Source organism: Typopeltis vanoorti, chromosome 14 (genome assembly GCF_054136105.1).
Source record: "Typopeltis vanoorti isolate ZY-2024b chromosome 14, IOZ_Tvanoo_1.0, whole genome shotgun sequence".
Taxonomy (NCBI): Eukaryota; Metazoa; Arthropoda; class Arachnida; order Uropygi; family Thelyphonidae; genus Typopeltis; species Typopeltis vanoorti.
Genome location: NC_143562.1, coordinates 39,261,312 through 39,279,625, shown reverse-complemented (window position 1 = coordinate 39,279,625; position 18,314 = coordinate 39,261,312). Strand labels below are relative to the sequence as shown.

At 33.3% G+C, this 18,314-nt stretch overlaps 1 protein-coding gene across 3 annotated transcripts in view; it reads left to right on the top strand.

The window, feature by feature from the left end:
• The window catches only part of LOC150099381 (phosphatidylinositol-binding clathrin assembly protein LAP-like), a 289,787-nt gene that overhangs the window by 65,070 nt on the left and 206,403 nt on the right, over nt 1-18,314 (top strand). For all 3 annotated transcript variants that reach the window (XM_090404459.1, XM_090404460.1, XM_090404458.1), the window contains exons 6-7: nt 6,356-6,412; nt 18,050-18,161. In XM_090404459.1, coding sequence (XP_090260585.1) covers nt 6,356-6,412; nt 18,050-18,161 — 169 coding nt within the window. The remainder of the gene's footprint in view (nt 1-6,355; nt 6,413-18,049; nt 18,162-18,314) is intronic.

Below are 18,314 nucleotides of genomic sequence, written 5' to 3'. Positions count from 1 at the left end.
TCACCTCTTATTTATTATTGTATTTTTACAGTGTAAAAATACAATAAGTCAATATGACTTTTTGTATTCTCTTCCTGTAAATTTGTGATTTTTGTGTTTAGCAATTCTAGTCCATGTTCTGAACAGAAAGAAGGCAGGTGCTTAACACTTATTAGTTTTTCTATTTTCTAAAAATATTCCAGAGCACTTCTCTGTCTTTCTATGATAGCATTCATTTACTATCCTGTTTAGACCTCAAACAAGAATGCTTTTCATTCAGCTTTTCCATTTTCTTTGTTAGCTTCCATTACTAATGATGGAAATTCCTCTGTCACTTCCTCGGTGGAGCCTGCTGTGGGACCACAGGTGCCAATAAGTCTCTTGTCTGTTTCCTATTCTGAAATTTGCATGTTTCACTCTACTTGCAGTTCACTGTGGGCCATTCAAGAAGCTTATTTTTGTTTAGCGTTGAATATTATTGCTACTGCTGCCTTTCTGTGATCACTGTTGCCTGATTATTATAATAATATAATAATTCCAGAGCATTTCCCTATGCTTAGTATTCATCTACTATCCTGTTTAGACCTCAAACAATAATGCTTTTCATTCTTTTATTCAGCTTTTGCATTTTCTTTATTAGCCTCCATTCTTAATGACTAGTCCGAAGACATTGATGGAGACCCAAACTATCCACGTAATTTATCATACCTCTCCTTGAACCCATTAACAGACAACACCCACAACTGACTCTGGATTCAAAGATGATGGAAGATGTTTTATCATCTTATAATGGATGTCTTTGATTCAGTTAATAGAAATAAATTGATAACTATTTTAAAAAGTGTAAGAATGGATTCTGATATTTTAACATTTACAGGGTGTTCAGGATAAATTTGACAGTTTCGTAAGGAAAAAGAAAATCTTCTTTGTATCTATTAAATTTAATGAATTGACAAAAAAACATTACAGGCAGAGTTAATTACAATACTATCAACAAGATTTACTCAAAATAACCACCATTAGCATCGATCACAGCTTCAATTCTGCTTCGGAACCTCGAACAAGCTGATGCTACAGTCTCCCTGGGAAGGGCCGCAAAAACTGTTTTAATTTTATCCATTAACTGGGCTTTTGTATTACTGGAAGTGCGATTGGTGTCTTTTTCAACTGCGCCCCATACAAAATAATCCATGGGGTTAAGGTCTGGGGAGTTTGGAGGCCAAACATTTGGACTGGTGAAGTCGTAGAAATTTTCAGACAACCATTTTTGACTTTTCCCAGAGGTGTGGCAAGGGGCCGAATCCTGCTGCCATACATACGGCCTACCATTGCCTACCCTTGTTATCCAGGGCTTGACTACAGTTAGCAACTCCACGAACAAAGCCCGAATTCCAATGCCAGGGTTCTTCAACACCTGTTCCTGCAGATTTGCGAGGAATTCTGCTGTACGAACGCAATCAGATCGTCTGCTAGGGATCTTTCTTCTTGCTACATCCTCGTAGTCACCATTGCAAGTCTCTAGTTCATGCCTGATTGTTTTTACTGTATTCAGGGAGCATTGGGCAGCAGTCGTAATATCCTTATTTTGATGGCGGGCACGAATCATCATGATACAAGTTATTCTCTTCCATGATTCAGGTGGGTTCCAGCTATCCATCCTTTCTGACATCTTGTATGTGAATGAAGAAGGGTCCAAACTTTTAAATGAAGAGAAGTGTGTTAATACATGTAACTTACGGAAAAATATAATTAATTATAAATATGTCAAATTTATCCCGAACACCCTGTATTACAAATTATTATGGAGATACTGAAGCTTTTGTTAAAACGAACAACATTAAAACCAAGGATTTCAGAGTTGAGAAAGGTGTAATGCAGGGTTGCCGTCTTTCACCTCAACTCTTTATCTTCCTAGAAGAAGTCTGTAAAACCATAGCTGATGAACTAAAAATTAATGGCACCAACATTAATCACATCAAATATGCTTATGATATCATTATCCTAGCAGACTCTAAATCACAGTTAGAAAAAACTATTAATATCTTAAATAATTCCTGTAAAATCTATAGTATGAAAATAAATCTTCATAAAACAAAAAATAATGAAGATAGGTAGAGAAGAAGAAAATGTTTCTATAAATCTCGAAAATCATCCTTTGGAACAAGTTAATAAATATGTCTATCTTGGCAGTCTCATTTCTAGTAACATTAACAAACATGGAAACAGTAAAACACAGACTAAATCTTGGTTGGACTAGCATGAATAAACTAAATAAAATATGGAAAAATAAAAAAATCCCAAGTTTAAAGCTAAAATTATATAAAACAATTATCATCCCCATGGCTATCTATGCTTCAGAAGCCTGGAGATTAACTCAACAACCAATCAAGAAACTTCAAGCATTGAAATGAAATCATCATCATGCGTATCAAGGATTTAGACCTAGCGTGGCCTGTTCCAGCCTTAGAAGTCATCGTTGAATCTTTTAAGAGGACTTCCTGATTTTCTTTTTCCTAATGGCGTGTACTTTAAGGCTTGTTTTGGTAATCTTTCTATTTTCATTCTTTGAACATGTTCCATTCATTTATGTTGTTTATATTTTTTAATTTTTTCCATTACTGATTCTTGGTTTAATTCTTTCATAATTTCTTCGTTTCTTTTGTGATCAAATAGAGTATACTTTGCAGTTTTTCTCATAAACTTCATTTCTGCTGTTATTAATCTTAGTTTGTCTTTTTGTTTTATTGTTCAGATTTCACTTCCATACAATAAGACTGGTAGGGGCTAATGTATTGTATACTTGTAGTCTGGTTTGGTTTAAATATAGCGTTAATTACACCTATTATTTTTAAATATTTTGCAATTTTTACATTTATATCTTTTTCATTTTCATAAGTGATCATACATCCTAGGTAGTTAAATGAATTCGCCTGTTCTAAGATCTTGTTATCTATTACTGTCTTAGTTCTTGCTGGATCTTGTCCTTTAAAGGCCATAGTTTTTGATTTTTCTGTTGATATTATCATACCATAATCTTGGGTTATCTCATTTAGATCCAAAATAGCTTTCTGTAATTATTTTCAGAATTTGTAATTATTATTTGGTCGTTGGCAAAAAGGAGAGTGTTTAAGTTCACAATAAAAGAAAGTTTAATACCTTGATGGAAATTTTTATTCCATTTTATTATTTCATTTAGGTAAATATTAGAAAGAGTTGCTGAGAGGGGGACATCCCTGTCGGACCCCTTGGTTTATCTCTCTCGTATATGATTACTCATGATTTAATCTTATTTGTATTTGATTATTTTCATATATACTTATGATAGCTTTTAAGATATTATTTGGTATTTGTCTTTCATTTAATATGTTAAATAAATTGCTTCTTTTAACTTTGTCAAATGCATTTTTCAAAGTCAATAAATGCAGTATGTGTTTCTAAATTGTATTCTCTTCTTTTCTCTATTATTAATTTTAGGGAAAAGGCTGGGTCTATACATGATCGTCCTTTTCTAAACCCGTTCTGTACTTCTAAAATAAAGTTTTCGGAATATTTCATTAGTTTGCTATTTAAAATTCTGCTATATATTTTGTAACAGGAATTTAGTATGCTTATACCTCTATAGTTTTTAGGGTCATCTCTATTACCTTTTTTAAAGATAGGAATCACAATTGCCTTTGTGATTTGAAATGAAATGCCTCAGAAAAATCAATAACACCCACTGGATGTAACACAAGACCAATGATCAAGTCAGAATAGATTTAAACTTCCCAGATGATATAATAGATACAATCATTAAACATCAGCTGAGATGGTTTGGATACATCCAGAGAATGGCCCCTCATAGATTGCCATATTTAGCTCTGAATGGATGTATAGGAGGTAGAAGACCTAGAGGCAGACCAAGAAGTACTTGGATAAAATTGCTGAAAGAACATTCTCATCTGCCCAGCTATGGAGTTGTGACTGAGATAGCCGAAGATCGCGATAAGTGGAGAACCTTTCTTCTTAGTGGACTCAACCCATTACCAAGCGGATGAGATGATGGTGAATGGATGTCACTGGGACCCAATGCAGTGGCATGAGACAGTAGAGCAGCTCTCTAGTTCCTTCCCAAAGAATGGTTCATTGTACTTCTCGAGTCCATTTGTAGAAAAGTTTAGCTGCTGTTTCTCTTGTTCATTTCTCAACATACAAAGCTTTTGCTGGAATCTTAGCAACAGCTGAGATTCAAGCAAAACATTTCTGCAATAGCTTCAGAATGCAATGGTGTCATTATTTTGCAAGGTAGACAAATAGTGCATCCTATATATACTTTTTGTTTTTCTAGATTTTATCCTACTCAATTTTTGCAGTGGTTGTTCAGTTAATCGATAATGTAAATTCAATCCAAGACTGTTTTTAGCTCTGACATCCCACATAACATGCTTTGGCCTGAGCTCTTTTAAAAGCTAATAGATTTAATGTGGCAGGGTATCTACAAAATATACTCCTTGTTCCATCTTGATCCTTACTTTGCACTCAGCACTCTACCAAGGCTTTGAACAGAGTGGAAATCAAGATGATTTTTGAATTATTGCTGCCTATATCATAGAATCTATTACTTACTTCACTGCTTCATTGATTGGTGTATCAGCTCGTGTCGAAGTCTCTCAAATAGAAAACTATGGAGACACTAGAATGAAAACAAAAAATTCACTGACCAAAATCAATTATTTACAAGCTGAGTTTTTTTTGCTAACTCAAGTTGCATCATGAAAGGCACCCCAAATATCTCACCTGTTTTAGTTTTTCTTCAATTCAGTTACCAATTATGTCAACATGGTAGTTTTTTGTTTCTTCTGTGAGCTCCACTTTTCCATTTAATGCTTCTTATGTTGATGCCTATCTTCAGTTCTGCTATGGTTTCCTTAAAAAAAAAAAAAAAAAAAAAAAAAAAAATCTTTATCCAAGACACATGGCTGAGTAGTTAGTGTATCTCTCCCACCAACAGACTGCCACTTCAAATCTTCCTGCAAGCATGGATGTTTGTGGTTGTTTTTAATGGAATCTTCATTTTTCAAAATGCAATTTATAGAAAAAATTTTGGAAGTCTAACTCCATCCAGTAAGATATTAACTTGTCATTTGAGGTATATCTGTATGGTGGAATTCTTTGAATTTATATAAATAAATATTTTGGACTTGCATACCTGATTGTGGAGAATTTGGTTAAAATCAAGAAAATATTGTTTGGTGACCTAGCACAGAATCAAAATGTTGATTTGCTTAGTTTCCTTTGTGGAAATTTATATAATTTGAGTTTGTTCTTTTCATCTGACTGTTTTCATTACTTGATTGAATAAGCAGAGATTCACAGCTATTATCAAGATTGTTGCAGTGACAGAATTATTTAAATTTGTTTCATTCCAGATTTTTTTTATTTCTATTAAAACTTAAGTTCAAAGAATTTGAGTTAATTGTTCATAAATGGATCTTTCACTTATCCACTTGGGAGGTTCTAGGTTACTGTTTTTTTTTTTCTTTTTCTTGCTACACAAGCCACTGTGTTGTCCTCCTTTTTGAATGTTGCTCACTACCTGTTTATATATCACCTATTATTGCAAAAAATAAAATTTCACAAATTAATTTAGCAGTATGTTTACAAAAATAATTACTTAATGATTTGAATGCAGTGCTTGTAGATAATTAAATAAGAAGCTTTACTGCTGCTAGTTAGCAGCAGTAAAGCTTCTTATTTAATTATCCTAATCTTTTGTTTTTGTTATTATTTTTATTAATATTTGCCTGCTTTTAATGTGTTCATGGTAGTTTTTTATTCACTTGGGGGAAATCATGTTAGGTTATATGTAACTGAAATGATTTAGATTTTCATAGGTTATGTTATATTAGGGATATATCATTTTTATAGTAGTTTTTTTATCGCTAATTACAGTATTTGTTACTATCATAAAAAGTACCTGCTTGGAATGATTTGTGGCATTTCTAAGGATAACACTACTAATTATTCTTCTAACTATTGAACCTTCACATGCTTATTCAGTGCACTTAGAATATTGTGCAAAGTTGTAAAACAAATACTATTGTTTTACATTTTTTCATAACATTTCAGGTTACCATTAAGTATGACATGCATTGCTTAACTTCTTTCTTTTATTGAAAAAAGTTAAACAAAAATTATTGAACATTATGAAATTTTTTGTTTGTTTTGGTATTAATATACTGGTGTATAATGCTTTCATGTCATCAAAAAACATAAAAATTGAGGAGCTATATATCATTGAAGGATATCTTAAGAGGAATAACAAAATTTATTCACAAATATTTATAATTTATATTTCTTATTTAATGGTCTAACTTTTACTTTATACATTCTTTAGCTTTTAAAGACACTTCCTATGCTTCAAGAATTAATAGATTCCCTTCTCTGTTTTGATGTAAGTACATTTCATGTATGCAATTTCTTAATCAATATATTTCATTAATTTTTGCAGCATTGTTGCTAAAATGACATTAGAAAAGAAATAAAGGAGGAATAATAACAAGTATACAAAGTCAACACACAAAAAAAATGAGACTAACCCTATAGCTTGGGGAGGGAGAGACAAAGAGATGGTTATAGAGCATGTTCTAATCTGTCACCGTGAGACAAGGCTCAACTCCATCTGTTTACTCAGTGCAAGTGGACGCATGTTCAAAGATAGACTCGGTTGGAAAATCTTGGAAATGCAAGAGTGGAACAGAGAGTTAACATCAAGTTTCTTGACTAAAGAAATCTGCAACAGAAACTCTTCAATTATTGACTGAGGCTTATGGTGAAGAGTGCATGTCTTGTGCATGTGTTTTTGAATGGCACAAATGATTTTAAGAAAGCCTGAAAGATGGTGATTGCCCAGGCTGCCCATGCACAGCAGTTACCAATGACAACATTAATAAAGTGTGAAATGTGATTTGAAAAGACAAAAGGTTGGGTGTTGAGCTGTAGCTGAGAAAGTTCATTTGGACATTGAAAGAGTGTTCAATGCATTTTAACAGAAGAATTGAACATGAAAAAGGTTTGTGCAAAAATGATTCCAAAAATGTTGTCAGATGAAGAAAAAGAATGTTGCAAGGAACTGTTTGAGCATTTTGCAATGCATTAAGGATGAACCAGATTTGCTGAATTCTGTAATTACTTGTGATGAAACATTGGATATTTATGTATGATCTGGAAACCAAGCAACAATCAATCCAGTGGAAGTTAGCAACATCTCCAAGACCAAAAAAAAGCACGCATGAGTCGTTTAAAGTTCAAGGCCATGCTGATTGTTTTCTTTGATATCCAGGGTATTGTAATGGCAGAGCGGGTTCCCAGCGGTCAGATGGTAAATCAGCAATATTACCTTGAAGTTTTGATGAAATTGTGTAAATGCATGAGAAGGAAATGACCAGAATTGTGGAGAAACGGTTGGATTTTGCACCAAGACAACACACTAGCCCACAACGCTTTGTCTGTGAAGCAGTTTTTAGCTAATCACATCATCACTGTGCTTGAGCACCCACCACCCAGAGAGCCAGACATGGCTGGCTCCCTGTGACTTCTACCTCTTCCCAAAGATCAAGTCAGTGCTCAAAGGAATCCATTTTTTGTCAGTAGAAGATGTGAAAGCAAAAAAAAAAAAAAAAAAAAAGAAGATCCAACAGCCTTTCAGAAAATGATCTGCAGAATTGCTTTGAACTTTGGTAGCATCGTATAGCTCAGAAGGGAACTATTTTGAAGGAGATCATAATTGATTTTCTCAATTTGTTAAATAAAAAGAAATGAAATACAGGCACAGTCTCGTTTTTTCTGTGTCAGACTTTTTAGAATTTAGATTAGACAATTTTGATTCTAATTGTATTAGAGGTAAGGAACAACAACAAGCAAAAGCTTCTAAAGAGTTGGAAACTGAATGGGAAAGAACAGTAACATGCTACAGTTGCCACAGGAGAAGATGTGAATGAAGAAAAAGATTAGGCTTCAAGCAGTGTGTGTGTGTGTGTGTGTGGCACCTGTAGAACTAAAACAGTAGTACAGATCAAATTAATAAATACTGTATTTTTCCGTGTATAAGACGATATTTTTTTCTAAAATTTTTAGACCAAAAATTGGGGGGTCATCTTATACATGGGGGAGGGGGGTAACCGGTTGAGAGATCAGTTGCCATGTCAAAACTGCCAGTACCTTGTCTCTGCGAACAGACTTCTGCCAATCACTAGCCTTTAACTCTGTTGATTGATGTCATTAACAGCTGATTCTAAATAAACCACTCAGAACTTTGAAAGCATTCATATATCTACAACTCGTTGGCAGGGTGAGTTAATGCATTAACAATATTTTGAGCACTAGCCCATAAAAATGTCCGAAAATAAGAAAATGATATGCCCGGAACTGAGTGATGCATAATTTCTTAGGTAATATTATTAAGATAAATACAAATTACTAAATATACTTTGAATATTTAAAAAAATATCAAATGTATTCTGTTTTATGTTTAAAATATTGATTTCTTAATTTTGGGTTCGAAAAAGTAGTTTGTCTTATACATGGGCATCTTATGCATGGAAAAATATGGTAATTTAGTGTAGACATTCTGATTAAAATCATTAAGTGATGAAGCTAGTGAAACTGGATATGTTAATTAGTTTTATTAGTTGATGGTGACATAGTAGAAGAAAATTATTCAGAAATGGAAGGTTTTAATTGGGAGAAATCAACAGTGTCACCTACAATCAACTCTTGCTGTAGCAAATATGTAGAGCAAATATATATTGGCTTGCTACAGAGAATTTCCTTTAGAATATCATTGTACTATTAAATTTACTGAGTTGGTTAGTTGTTTTGGGGAGTATGGCCAAAGCTGAAGATGTGAGGCCAGTGTATTGTCTGTAAATTGCATTCTTCTGGCTGATTTTCCTGTTTTTCTAGTTGAAAAAGCAGAGGTTTCAGGAGGGTAAACCTTGCCATCTCCATATATCAGCATTTGCATTTAGTTGAAACACTCTGATAAAGGTTCTTTGCATCCTTTATCAGATTTGACAAGATTTGAGCCGAGGTTTTTCCAACCAAATAGCATCATCAATACCATCTGAACTGAAGAGGCTCTCCTATATTGAATAAATTACATTTCTATAGCTAGAGTTGACTATAATAAGACTTGAATTTAACATGCGAGGGTGGTCTGAAAAGTTCTCAGCCCAACAATGAAAAAACGAATTTATAATTTCAAAATTATTATTTTTTTTATTTTACAACATAATATCCCTTAAGACTAATACATTTATTCCAGGGATGCTCCAGAACCATTATCCTGTCCCTGTAGTAGTTCTCAGTAAGAACTGTAAAATAGTCCTTTACAGCTGCAATCACTTCTTGATTCGAAGAAAAACGCTGATCAGCGAGGAAGTTTTTTAGTTTTGGGAAGAGATAGAAGTTAGAGGGAGCCAAATCTGGTGAATAGGGTGGATGCTCCAACAATTCATAGTGCAGATCCCTTAATTTTCCCATTTCCAAAACACCTTTGTGGGCAGGTGCATTATTATTATTATTATGTGATACCTCCAGGGAGTCCAAAGACTCGTCGAGGGAGAGTGTGCCAACAGCATCGAACGATTGATCCCCTTCCTTACCATCCATAAGATTAGAGATACCATACTTTTTAAATGATTTTATTACAGTCTCTATTTTTACTTTATTCCATGCTTTGATCACAAAATTGCACAACATATCATGTGATGCAGCGTGCATAGATCCACCATTTGTAAATGATTTTTCACCAGTCAACTTCCAATTATTCCACTCTTCTCGCATGTGATCTTTAAATGGTTTGTTCAAGCAGATGTCTAGTGGTTGCAATATAGAAGTTAAACCACCTGGTATAACAGCAATTTTTGTGTTATTTTTTCCTAGAAGACTTTTAGTATTCTCAGTTAAATGACTACGAAACATATCCCATAATAATAAACTGCATTTCCTAACATTATACCACCAGGTCGCATGTTCCAGACATTATGTATCCATAATTTCACACCATTTTCATCCATCCATCCTTTTTCATGAAAATGTACAAAAACACCTGACGGAAATTTTATCTTAGGTTTAGTTTTGCATTTGAAGATGATCATTGGTTTTAACTTGGTTCCATCAGCCAAACATGACAACACAACCGTAAACTTGTTTTTTCATGACTGTACTTCGAATAGCACAATCTTACTACCTTTAGACTCCACTGTTTTATTGCTTATCATATCAAACCTCATAGGAGTTTTATCTATATTTCCAATATTTGACAATAGAAATTTATGTTCTTGTCTCAACTGAATAATAAACTTATGGAAACTGGTAAGTTTGTGGTCAAGATCTGCTGATAGTTTTTGAGCAATTTTCGTTTTTTGTCTTATTACCAGTTTTTGTCTGTTCATAAAACAATTACACCATTCTGAAGTGCTTGAAATTCTATACTTTCATTTGGATTCAATCTTGACCATTTTAGTGCATATGCTCTAATCATATTTCTTGTAACAAGATTTTCAAGTTGTGGCCATCGGGTGATCCCTGTTCTCATTGCGCATCTTTTCTTTGGCAATTTTTTTTAAATATCTTCTTTCTTCCTCCATTCTCTTACATCTTTTCGGTCATGTCAACCTTTCTTGTAGCAGCACAGTTATTAGTTTGCTTTGCCATTTCAATTACCCTTATTTTAAATCAAGCTTCATACTTTCTTCGTTTTGTTGCTGGTTCCATGATTTTAAATGAAAACAATTTTAATAATGAAAAATTAATAATTAAAATTGGGGCTAATCATTGCTCATTAGGATAATTTGCATAAATACTAAACCTATACTATGCAAAAAAATAACTGATATGCATAGATATAAAAATAACGGATATAACAACAGTACCTAACATTGCATTAACACGAAGAAATTGGGGGGGGGGGTCGTCTTATACAACCGACATAAGCTTAAAACCTGAAAATAGCCTAAAATTTAGGCCTCGTCTTATATGTGCCGACATATACAGTACATCATGTATATTTGTGTGATAGTCGGACTGGACATAATTGTTGTACTCTGGTATTGTGTTTCTAAGTGTTCACTTTGATTGTTATTTTGATTAATGTGGAGGTGCCATTAATGTTATAAATATGGTGGCTACAAAGAAGCTTAAACCAGCAGCACAGAAGATTTCAACTTGGTGATCAAGTTTTTCCCTTGACTTTTTCATAGTTGATAAGATGCGACAATTGTTTTATGTATGCATACAAAAACATTAAAGATTTATGGAGTGTTAGATCAAATGGTAAAAAGAAACATATTATGATATATGAGAAGTGTGATGAAACGCTAGGATGTTCCAAAAATGAGAATGGTGTTACCAAGAATTATCAGAAAGTGGATGGGATCGCTTGTGATGGTAATAATAGAAATGACATGGAAGAACTTAGGCAAGAGTTAACGAAAATGAAATCAGGTTAAATATACGGAGGAAGAAATTGAACAGTTAAAGAAGAGCATAACTGATGTAAATGATGAGGTTAAGAAGAAGCAAGTATCTAAAGATAAGGTTGCTTTATGTGGTGATTTAATCATTAAAGGTGTGGTAAAAAAAAAAAAAATAAAGGGAATAAATACCTGTTTTACAGGTGGTACAATAAAGCAAATATTAACTGCTTTACATAGAAGGAAAGAACATATGTCACAATTAGTGGGTGTGATTGGCACAAACAACTTCAATAGAGAGACAAAGAATTGTTAAAAGGGACTTGAAGTTGTTGCAGGAAGTGAAGGATAATAGCGTCATTGGGAAAGTGGTTAGTTTGCTGCCGAGATATGATAGTAATGAACTGAGGAGAGCAATGATGCTAAATGACAAGATGGCTGAATTATGTCTTGCAGAGTATTCAATTTGTGAATGTATGGAATGAATTTGAAGACAAGTTAGAATAGTTCAAAGCTGATGGGGTGCATTTGAATGGGTTTGATGTTGGTCATTTGGAGCGATTTTCTGTTTAATAAGAGTGCACAGGATTCATATGAAATTAGTACCACTAAGAGTCAGAAAGTTTGAGAAGCAGGTTACTGAAGGATGGGAAAAGGATGGATAAAAAGGTGAAGAAGTGATCATAGCAGAGCGTAGTGTTACAAAAGAAGTTATGGAGGAAGTACAAGACAGTTTGCAGTGAACAGATGCATGAAGAATATAAAGTGCAGGCCAGAAAAGTGACAAACATGGTTAAAAAAAGAAAGAGTAGACTATGAGAGGAGGTTGGCCACTGAGGTCAGAGCTAATCCAAGGGAATTTTTCTGCTATGCAACAAGCAAGAGGAAAAATAATTATGGCAGGTTGATACTGGTGATAGTTATGGTAGCAGAGTAACCATAGCAAATGATGTAGTGGAATTGTTTAATGAACACTTCATCAGTATATATCAGAATGATGCTGTGTAATATGTAGAAGGGAGGCAAGAATTAGGAGAATTAAAAGTCAAAGAATTGGAGGTGTATCAAGTGTTGCTTGGGTTAGATGTTAAGGCTGTAGGAATAGATGACATATCACCACATGTTTTTAAATAATGTGCAAAAGATTTAATGAAAGTCTTGCAGTGGAGAAGGTTCCTAAGGAGTGGAAAGCAGGCAAAATAATACCTCTCCACAAGCATGGTTTGAGAACAGATGTTTCTGATTATAGACTGGTTTGTATATATATGAAAAGCTTAATGAGACAAATGAAGTTGTTTGTTAGGAGGCAGTTAGGTTCTATATTTTTAGCGATGTTGAAAAGATGGGGGCGCTTCATGTCAAGGAAACAACTTGTGACACACACATGATTAAACATGTATAGATGCATGAGTGGTGAAATAATTGCTGAAGCATTACAATTAAATATGAATAATTATAAAATGTAGCTGAGAGTTCTAATTGCATGGTTTTAACTATTTGAATTTAAACTTTTAATGCTATTATGCTGCAACCAGACATAACCCTAACAAGGTGAGTTGACATGCCAGAATACATTTTATTATATCTGAACTTATCTGTGACAATATGGGATCAAAAATGTCAGAGTGGAAAACAAGTGATCAAAATTTAGCAACAGAAAAAAAGGTTTTTGTATCCCCTAAAGACCTTTCATGTATCCTTGGGAAATTGTGCCTGCTCTAGAAGACTGATATTTTAAATTAAAGAAGCTTCACTTGTAAATGGAAAGAAATTATGATGTCCGTCATAAAAGTTGCTTGTCATGTCAATATTGAATTATGGCTCTTGACTTTGGTCTCCCATATTTTTAATGAATGTTAAGAGAATCAAAGGTATTCAGAGACAAAATTTGCTTATCTATGGAGGAATTATCATGATGATAATTTTAAGATTCAATTAAGTCCAATTTAATTTGGACTTAATAAGAGAGAATACTATTTGAATGAAGTTTACAAGCTAGTGCATGAATTTACATTTGCTGATAACAAGATTCTGTTGAACTTGGATGAGTTTGAACTAATATAAGGAGTTCACTCTTTACGGAGAATGAGTTGATAGAGAATTTAATAGAGACTTATGGATTATATCATTTACAATTTATAATTGTAATACAGTAGCATGAATGTAGCATGTTGCTATTCCACCTAATTGCTATTGATAATTACTATAAATTAAGTGAATTAATATATAAATAATTAACTAGATGATTATTATGCAGTTGATATTGTACATGTTGCTGCTATTAATTATTACTCAATTTATGGTATTAACATTGGACATTACGATCTTGTTGTTAATACTAATTATTAACTGTTATTAATAAAACAGCCATTTATTGCTGATTATTGAATTTAATACTGTTTAAGAGATTAGCTAGTTTTATAAGGAATTAGTTTTTTGAACATGTTGGTATTGTTTTTGGTTCCATATGTGAATTTAAAAAAGGAAAGGAATGGGAGTAAAAGGAAGAGTATAAATAGTTTGACCCATATGTAAATGGTGTGGGGAGCTATTAGTTTCAAATAGCAACTTCTGAATGCTGTGATTTTCTTTCCAAAAACATAAAGCTATCCTTAAGCTTGTTTTTATAGCATTATGTATAATTCACACATTAAGAATTGAGTTCATACCACTCTCATTCAAAATGATTGTCATTCAGCAGAAAGTTGAATAATACTATGCATTTAAAAGCATAATATAGTTATTAAAATATTAATCTTCTTCTTCTACGTGTTATTCCCGCTTCCCATGCAGGGTCCGCGTGTTACTTTAGATGCGACTTCTTGTTAGTACTATTCCCAACCGACCTGTCGCCTGGTCTGCCGCTGGGGGAGGATATATTTTTGACTGTAGAGGCATATGTTCATGGGGCCTGTTTGCGGGATGAAAAACGCCAGATAAACTGATGGAAAAAACCCTACTGACCGCGCCCAAGACCGGCTAACTTGGCTATGCCTGAGGAAGATCCTCAAATTCCTCACGTCTACAACGGGAATCGAACCTGGGACACTCCTTCCCCAGGCATATGGTTGCGAAGCGCAAAGCCACTAGGCTAACCGCGCGAAGTTATTAAAATATTCATGATAACCAAAAATAGGTTATTAAGTATTGGTGCTATTCCATATCACCAACCAGAGGCTAAGCTAAATAACTAATATAAAATGTTTTAATTTATACTGAAAGAATAATTTAAGACATGCTTGGTTGTATATTTTTAGAAGATAGAGATGACAAGCCATACTTCATTGAGCTGAGAACATGTGATAAGAAGATGGTGTTAATGAAGAATTTTTTTAAATTTTATTATCCCATGATATTATTACACCAGATCATAGAGGTCAAGTTCATGTATTTTATACAGCACCTTTTCTGGGTTGTTATAGAGTTCACATTTGGAAATATTCATACAGTTTAGCAAATGCATTGGTGATGCTTCCTCGATGTTACAGATTTTGCAGGTGGGGAAGACTTTTATGCCATTGCTAAACTTGATTGGTCCTGTGTGGCCGGTCTTGAGGCGAGAGATCATGGTTGTGGCACTGCCATTAAACTTGGAGTTGATGGTAGCTCCTGGATTTTCTGCTGAGTACCAGTGGTGAGTCATGTCCTGAAGAATTGTTCTTTTTATGTTTTCTTTTTGGGTGGTTTTAAAAAGATCAAAATCTGTGGTATCACTTGATGTTGTGGCCATTTTTGCTACTTCATCTACAGTTTCGTTTCCCTTTAATCCCACATGGAATGGGATCCCTTGGAAGATTATTTCGGAACCCTTATGTAGTTTGTTTATGTTTTTTGCTACGTCTCTAAGTATTTCTTGATGGCTACTGTAGCAGTTTTAATAGCTTGAAGGACTGCTAAGGAATCTGTGAAAAATATAAACTCCTTCAGGTTTTGTTTGTCCAAATATTGCAGTGCTGTGTTAATGGCTATTAATTCTGCATGGCATGAGTTGCATCCAATACTGTTATTTTTTTTTAGTTCTATATTATGAGAGCCATAGATGAGTATGCCACTCCCAGAATTGCCATTTGGATTTTTGGAGCCATCTGTGTAGATCTTTATTGAGTCAGGTCCATATTCCATTATTTTTGAAATGGCTAATGATCTCAAGATTTCAGGGTTTTCTAGGCTTTTTTCCTCATGTTTCCCTATTTTAGAGTTGATAACTATATTTTTCCTGTCTTGATTTGGTGGAAATGCTGGGTAGTTGGCTATTTTATTTGGACAATCCAAGGAAATTTTATTTTCTATGATTTCATGCATTGTTGATTTTTTCTTTATTCTTTTTGTTGGTTTCCAGTTTTTTAAAAGTTCACTTGTTCTGTGATGTGCAAGGTTGGCTCTTTTTTTCCTACAAATTTGGTAAGATTTTCTTGCCACCTAATTTTTAAAGGAACAAGGTTGGATTCGAATTCTGCTATTTTTCCAGGAGTTGTATTCCTTAGTCCACATGTGATTTTAGCTGCATTTTTCTGAATTTTTATAAGCTTGTCTAAACTGGTTTGTGATGTTTGCATCCAGATTGGTGAAGCATATTCCATTATGGGACGGATAATAGAAGTATATGTGACTTTTAAGGTTTTAGCATCGGCTCCCCACTCTTTATCTGAGATACTTTTCATGATATTTAGTCTTCTTTTTGCTCTGACTGCAACATTGTTGATATGTTTATTGAAGCTTAGCGATGGATCCAGAGCAACTCCAAGGTATTTGGGGGTTTCATTAAATGTAATTAGTCGACTGTTTAGCTTAATCTTTGGTCTCCACTTTCTGAGGTGGTTATTAATAGTAAAAACACAGATTTCTGATTTAGTAGGGTTAATTTTGATTTTTTGGTTTTCACAGTATGTAGTTAAACTTTCAATGGCTTTGTTTAAGTAAGAATTTAATTAAGCATAAATACAACTAATAAATAAGAAAAATTATGGGTCAAATGGACTATAGATTTAAAAAAAAAATTGGAAAGAAAAAATTTGAAAACTAAAATTTAACACCAAAAAGGAACAAAATCTAGTAAAATATATATAGGACCAACAACATGACAGTAGTGCTGACAATTTGTGAGAATCATCATCAGATGATTAACACCCCAAAACTGAGTTTCTGCATGGTTTCTGTATAGAGAGGAATTTGGTTGGTTTGATGGTAACCAGGAGTTTGGGCGGCTCGAGATTAATGGGGAGTAAGTTTTGTTTAATTGTCATGATGGCAAAATTAGTAGGGGCTTTTTTATGTTTATAGCATCCTGATTGCTCTGAACCTCTAGCAGTAAGAACCAATGTAATTTGGTTTCATTATCTTTGAAATCAATGATCGTAACTTTATCAATTTCATGGGGTTATTTTGATTGTATTGTGTGCACCGATATTTCAATAACGGGATGTTATTGGTGTGTTATTTTGCATTTCTCTCTTGTGGTGGGATTTAAGTGTTCTGGTATGTGGACATTGCTATCTCAGTAATGTTCCATTAAGCAAGAATTTAAAGAATGAATTGTTGATCCAGTGTAGTAGGTATTTGCATCCTGATTGGCATTTAAACTGCATTATGCCATAGGAATATATTAAATCTTTAAATGCTTTTTTAGTCATAGACTAAAATTCTCTTAAATACAAGGAAGATGAATTCACGAACTTTCTAAATTTGGCTCTCACCAGATCTGACCATTATACTAGTATACCTTAGTACTAATACAGTGGTCAGATCTGGCATGAGTTGAATTAAAAAAAAAAAATCATGGATTTATATTTTTTGTATTCAATAGAGAATTTTAGTGGCCTCTGAGTCTTCAAACTCTATTAAGGTGCCATATAATATTGTTTCAGTAAAACCAAAAAAAATATTACTAATCTTCTATAATAAATTTAGTTTAATCCTTTATCCAAGTGTAAGCAAACAAAGTTTGCTCCTGAAGTTACTGAAGCAAAGTTTGCTTCAGTAACTTCCAACATTACTAATCTTTGTTTCATTGTATTGACAGAAGTGTAAATCAGATTTATTTTGTGAAATTAATTTAAAGACCTGAATGGGTGGGGATTCATGTAAGGGGGGGGGGGTAAATATAAACAAATAATAATAAAGACAGAAAACTTGCATAGAAAATCTTGGTTATTTAATTAAAACATTTTTGTATTTGTTTCACAGGCATCTTTGTTTTTTATAATCTTTTATTTGCTGTTCTATTTCTGCACTTAAGAGGCCTATGAAACAGAAGTGAAAATTTTACAATTAAATATCAAGATTTTCTGAGTTTTCCATCTTTATTAGAAGTATATTAACTCATGGTGCTTCAATTTTAAAAACAGATAATTATAACCAGTCACTGTTGATCACTTTAAAATATCTGCAAGTGTGGTCAGATAGTATCATAACCTTATTTAAAAAAAAAAAAAAATGCAAGGAATTTAACTGTGAAATTCAACAGTTTTCAGATGGGTTATTAGTTATATAAATTAACTGCGAGAATTGCATTGTATGTTAACTTTTAATTTTTATATTAGTGCAAGTGTCAAAATTTTGAAGATTAATACACAATTTGTTGTGAATTGCAGTACATAGTTGTTGTTTTTTTCCAGTGTAATCCTGATGACTTATCTAATGGTGTGATGAATTCTTGCTTTATGTTACTATACAGAGATCTCATCCAGCTCTTTGCTGCCTATAATGATGGAATAATTAATCTTTTTGGTTAGTACATCTAAGTTTAAATTGTTAATTTTTCTTAATTTAAAGCTAATTGTTTGTGTTCTGTTTTAAATTAACTTTGCCAGTAGGTAGATATTACACACAAAGAAGAGCTTCTCATTTGAGAGAGGCAAATTTTGCTACCTGCGGATTTTT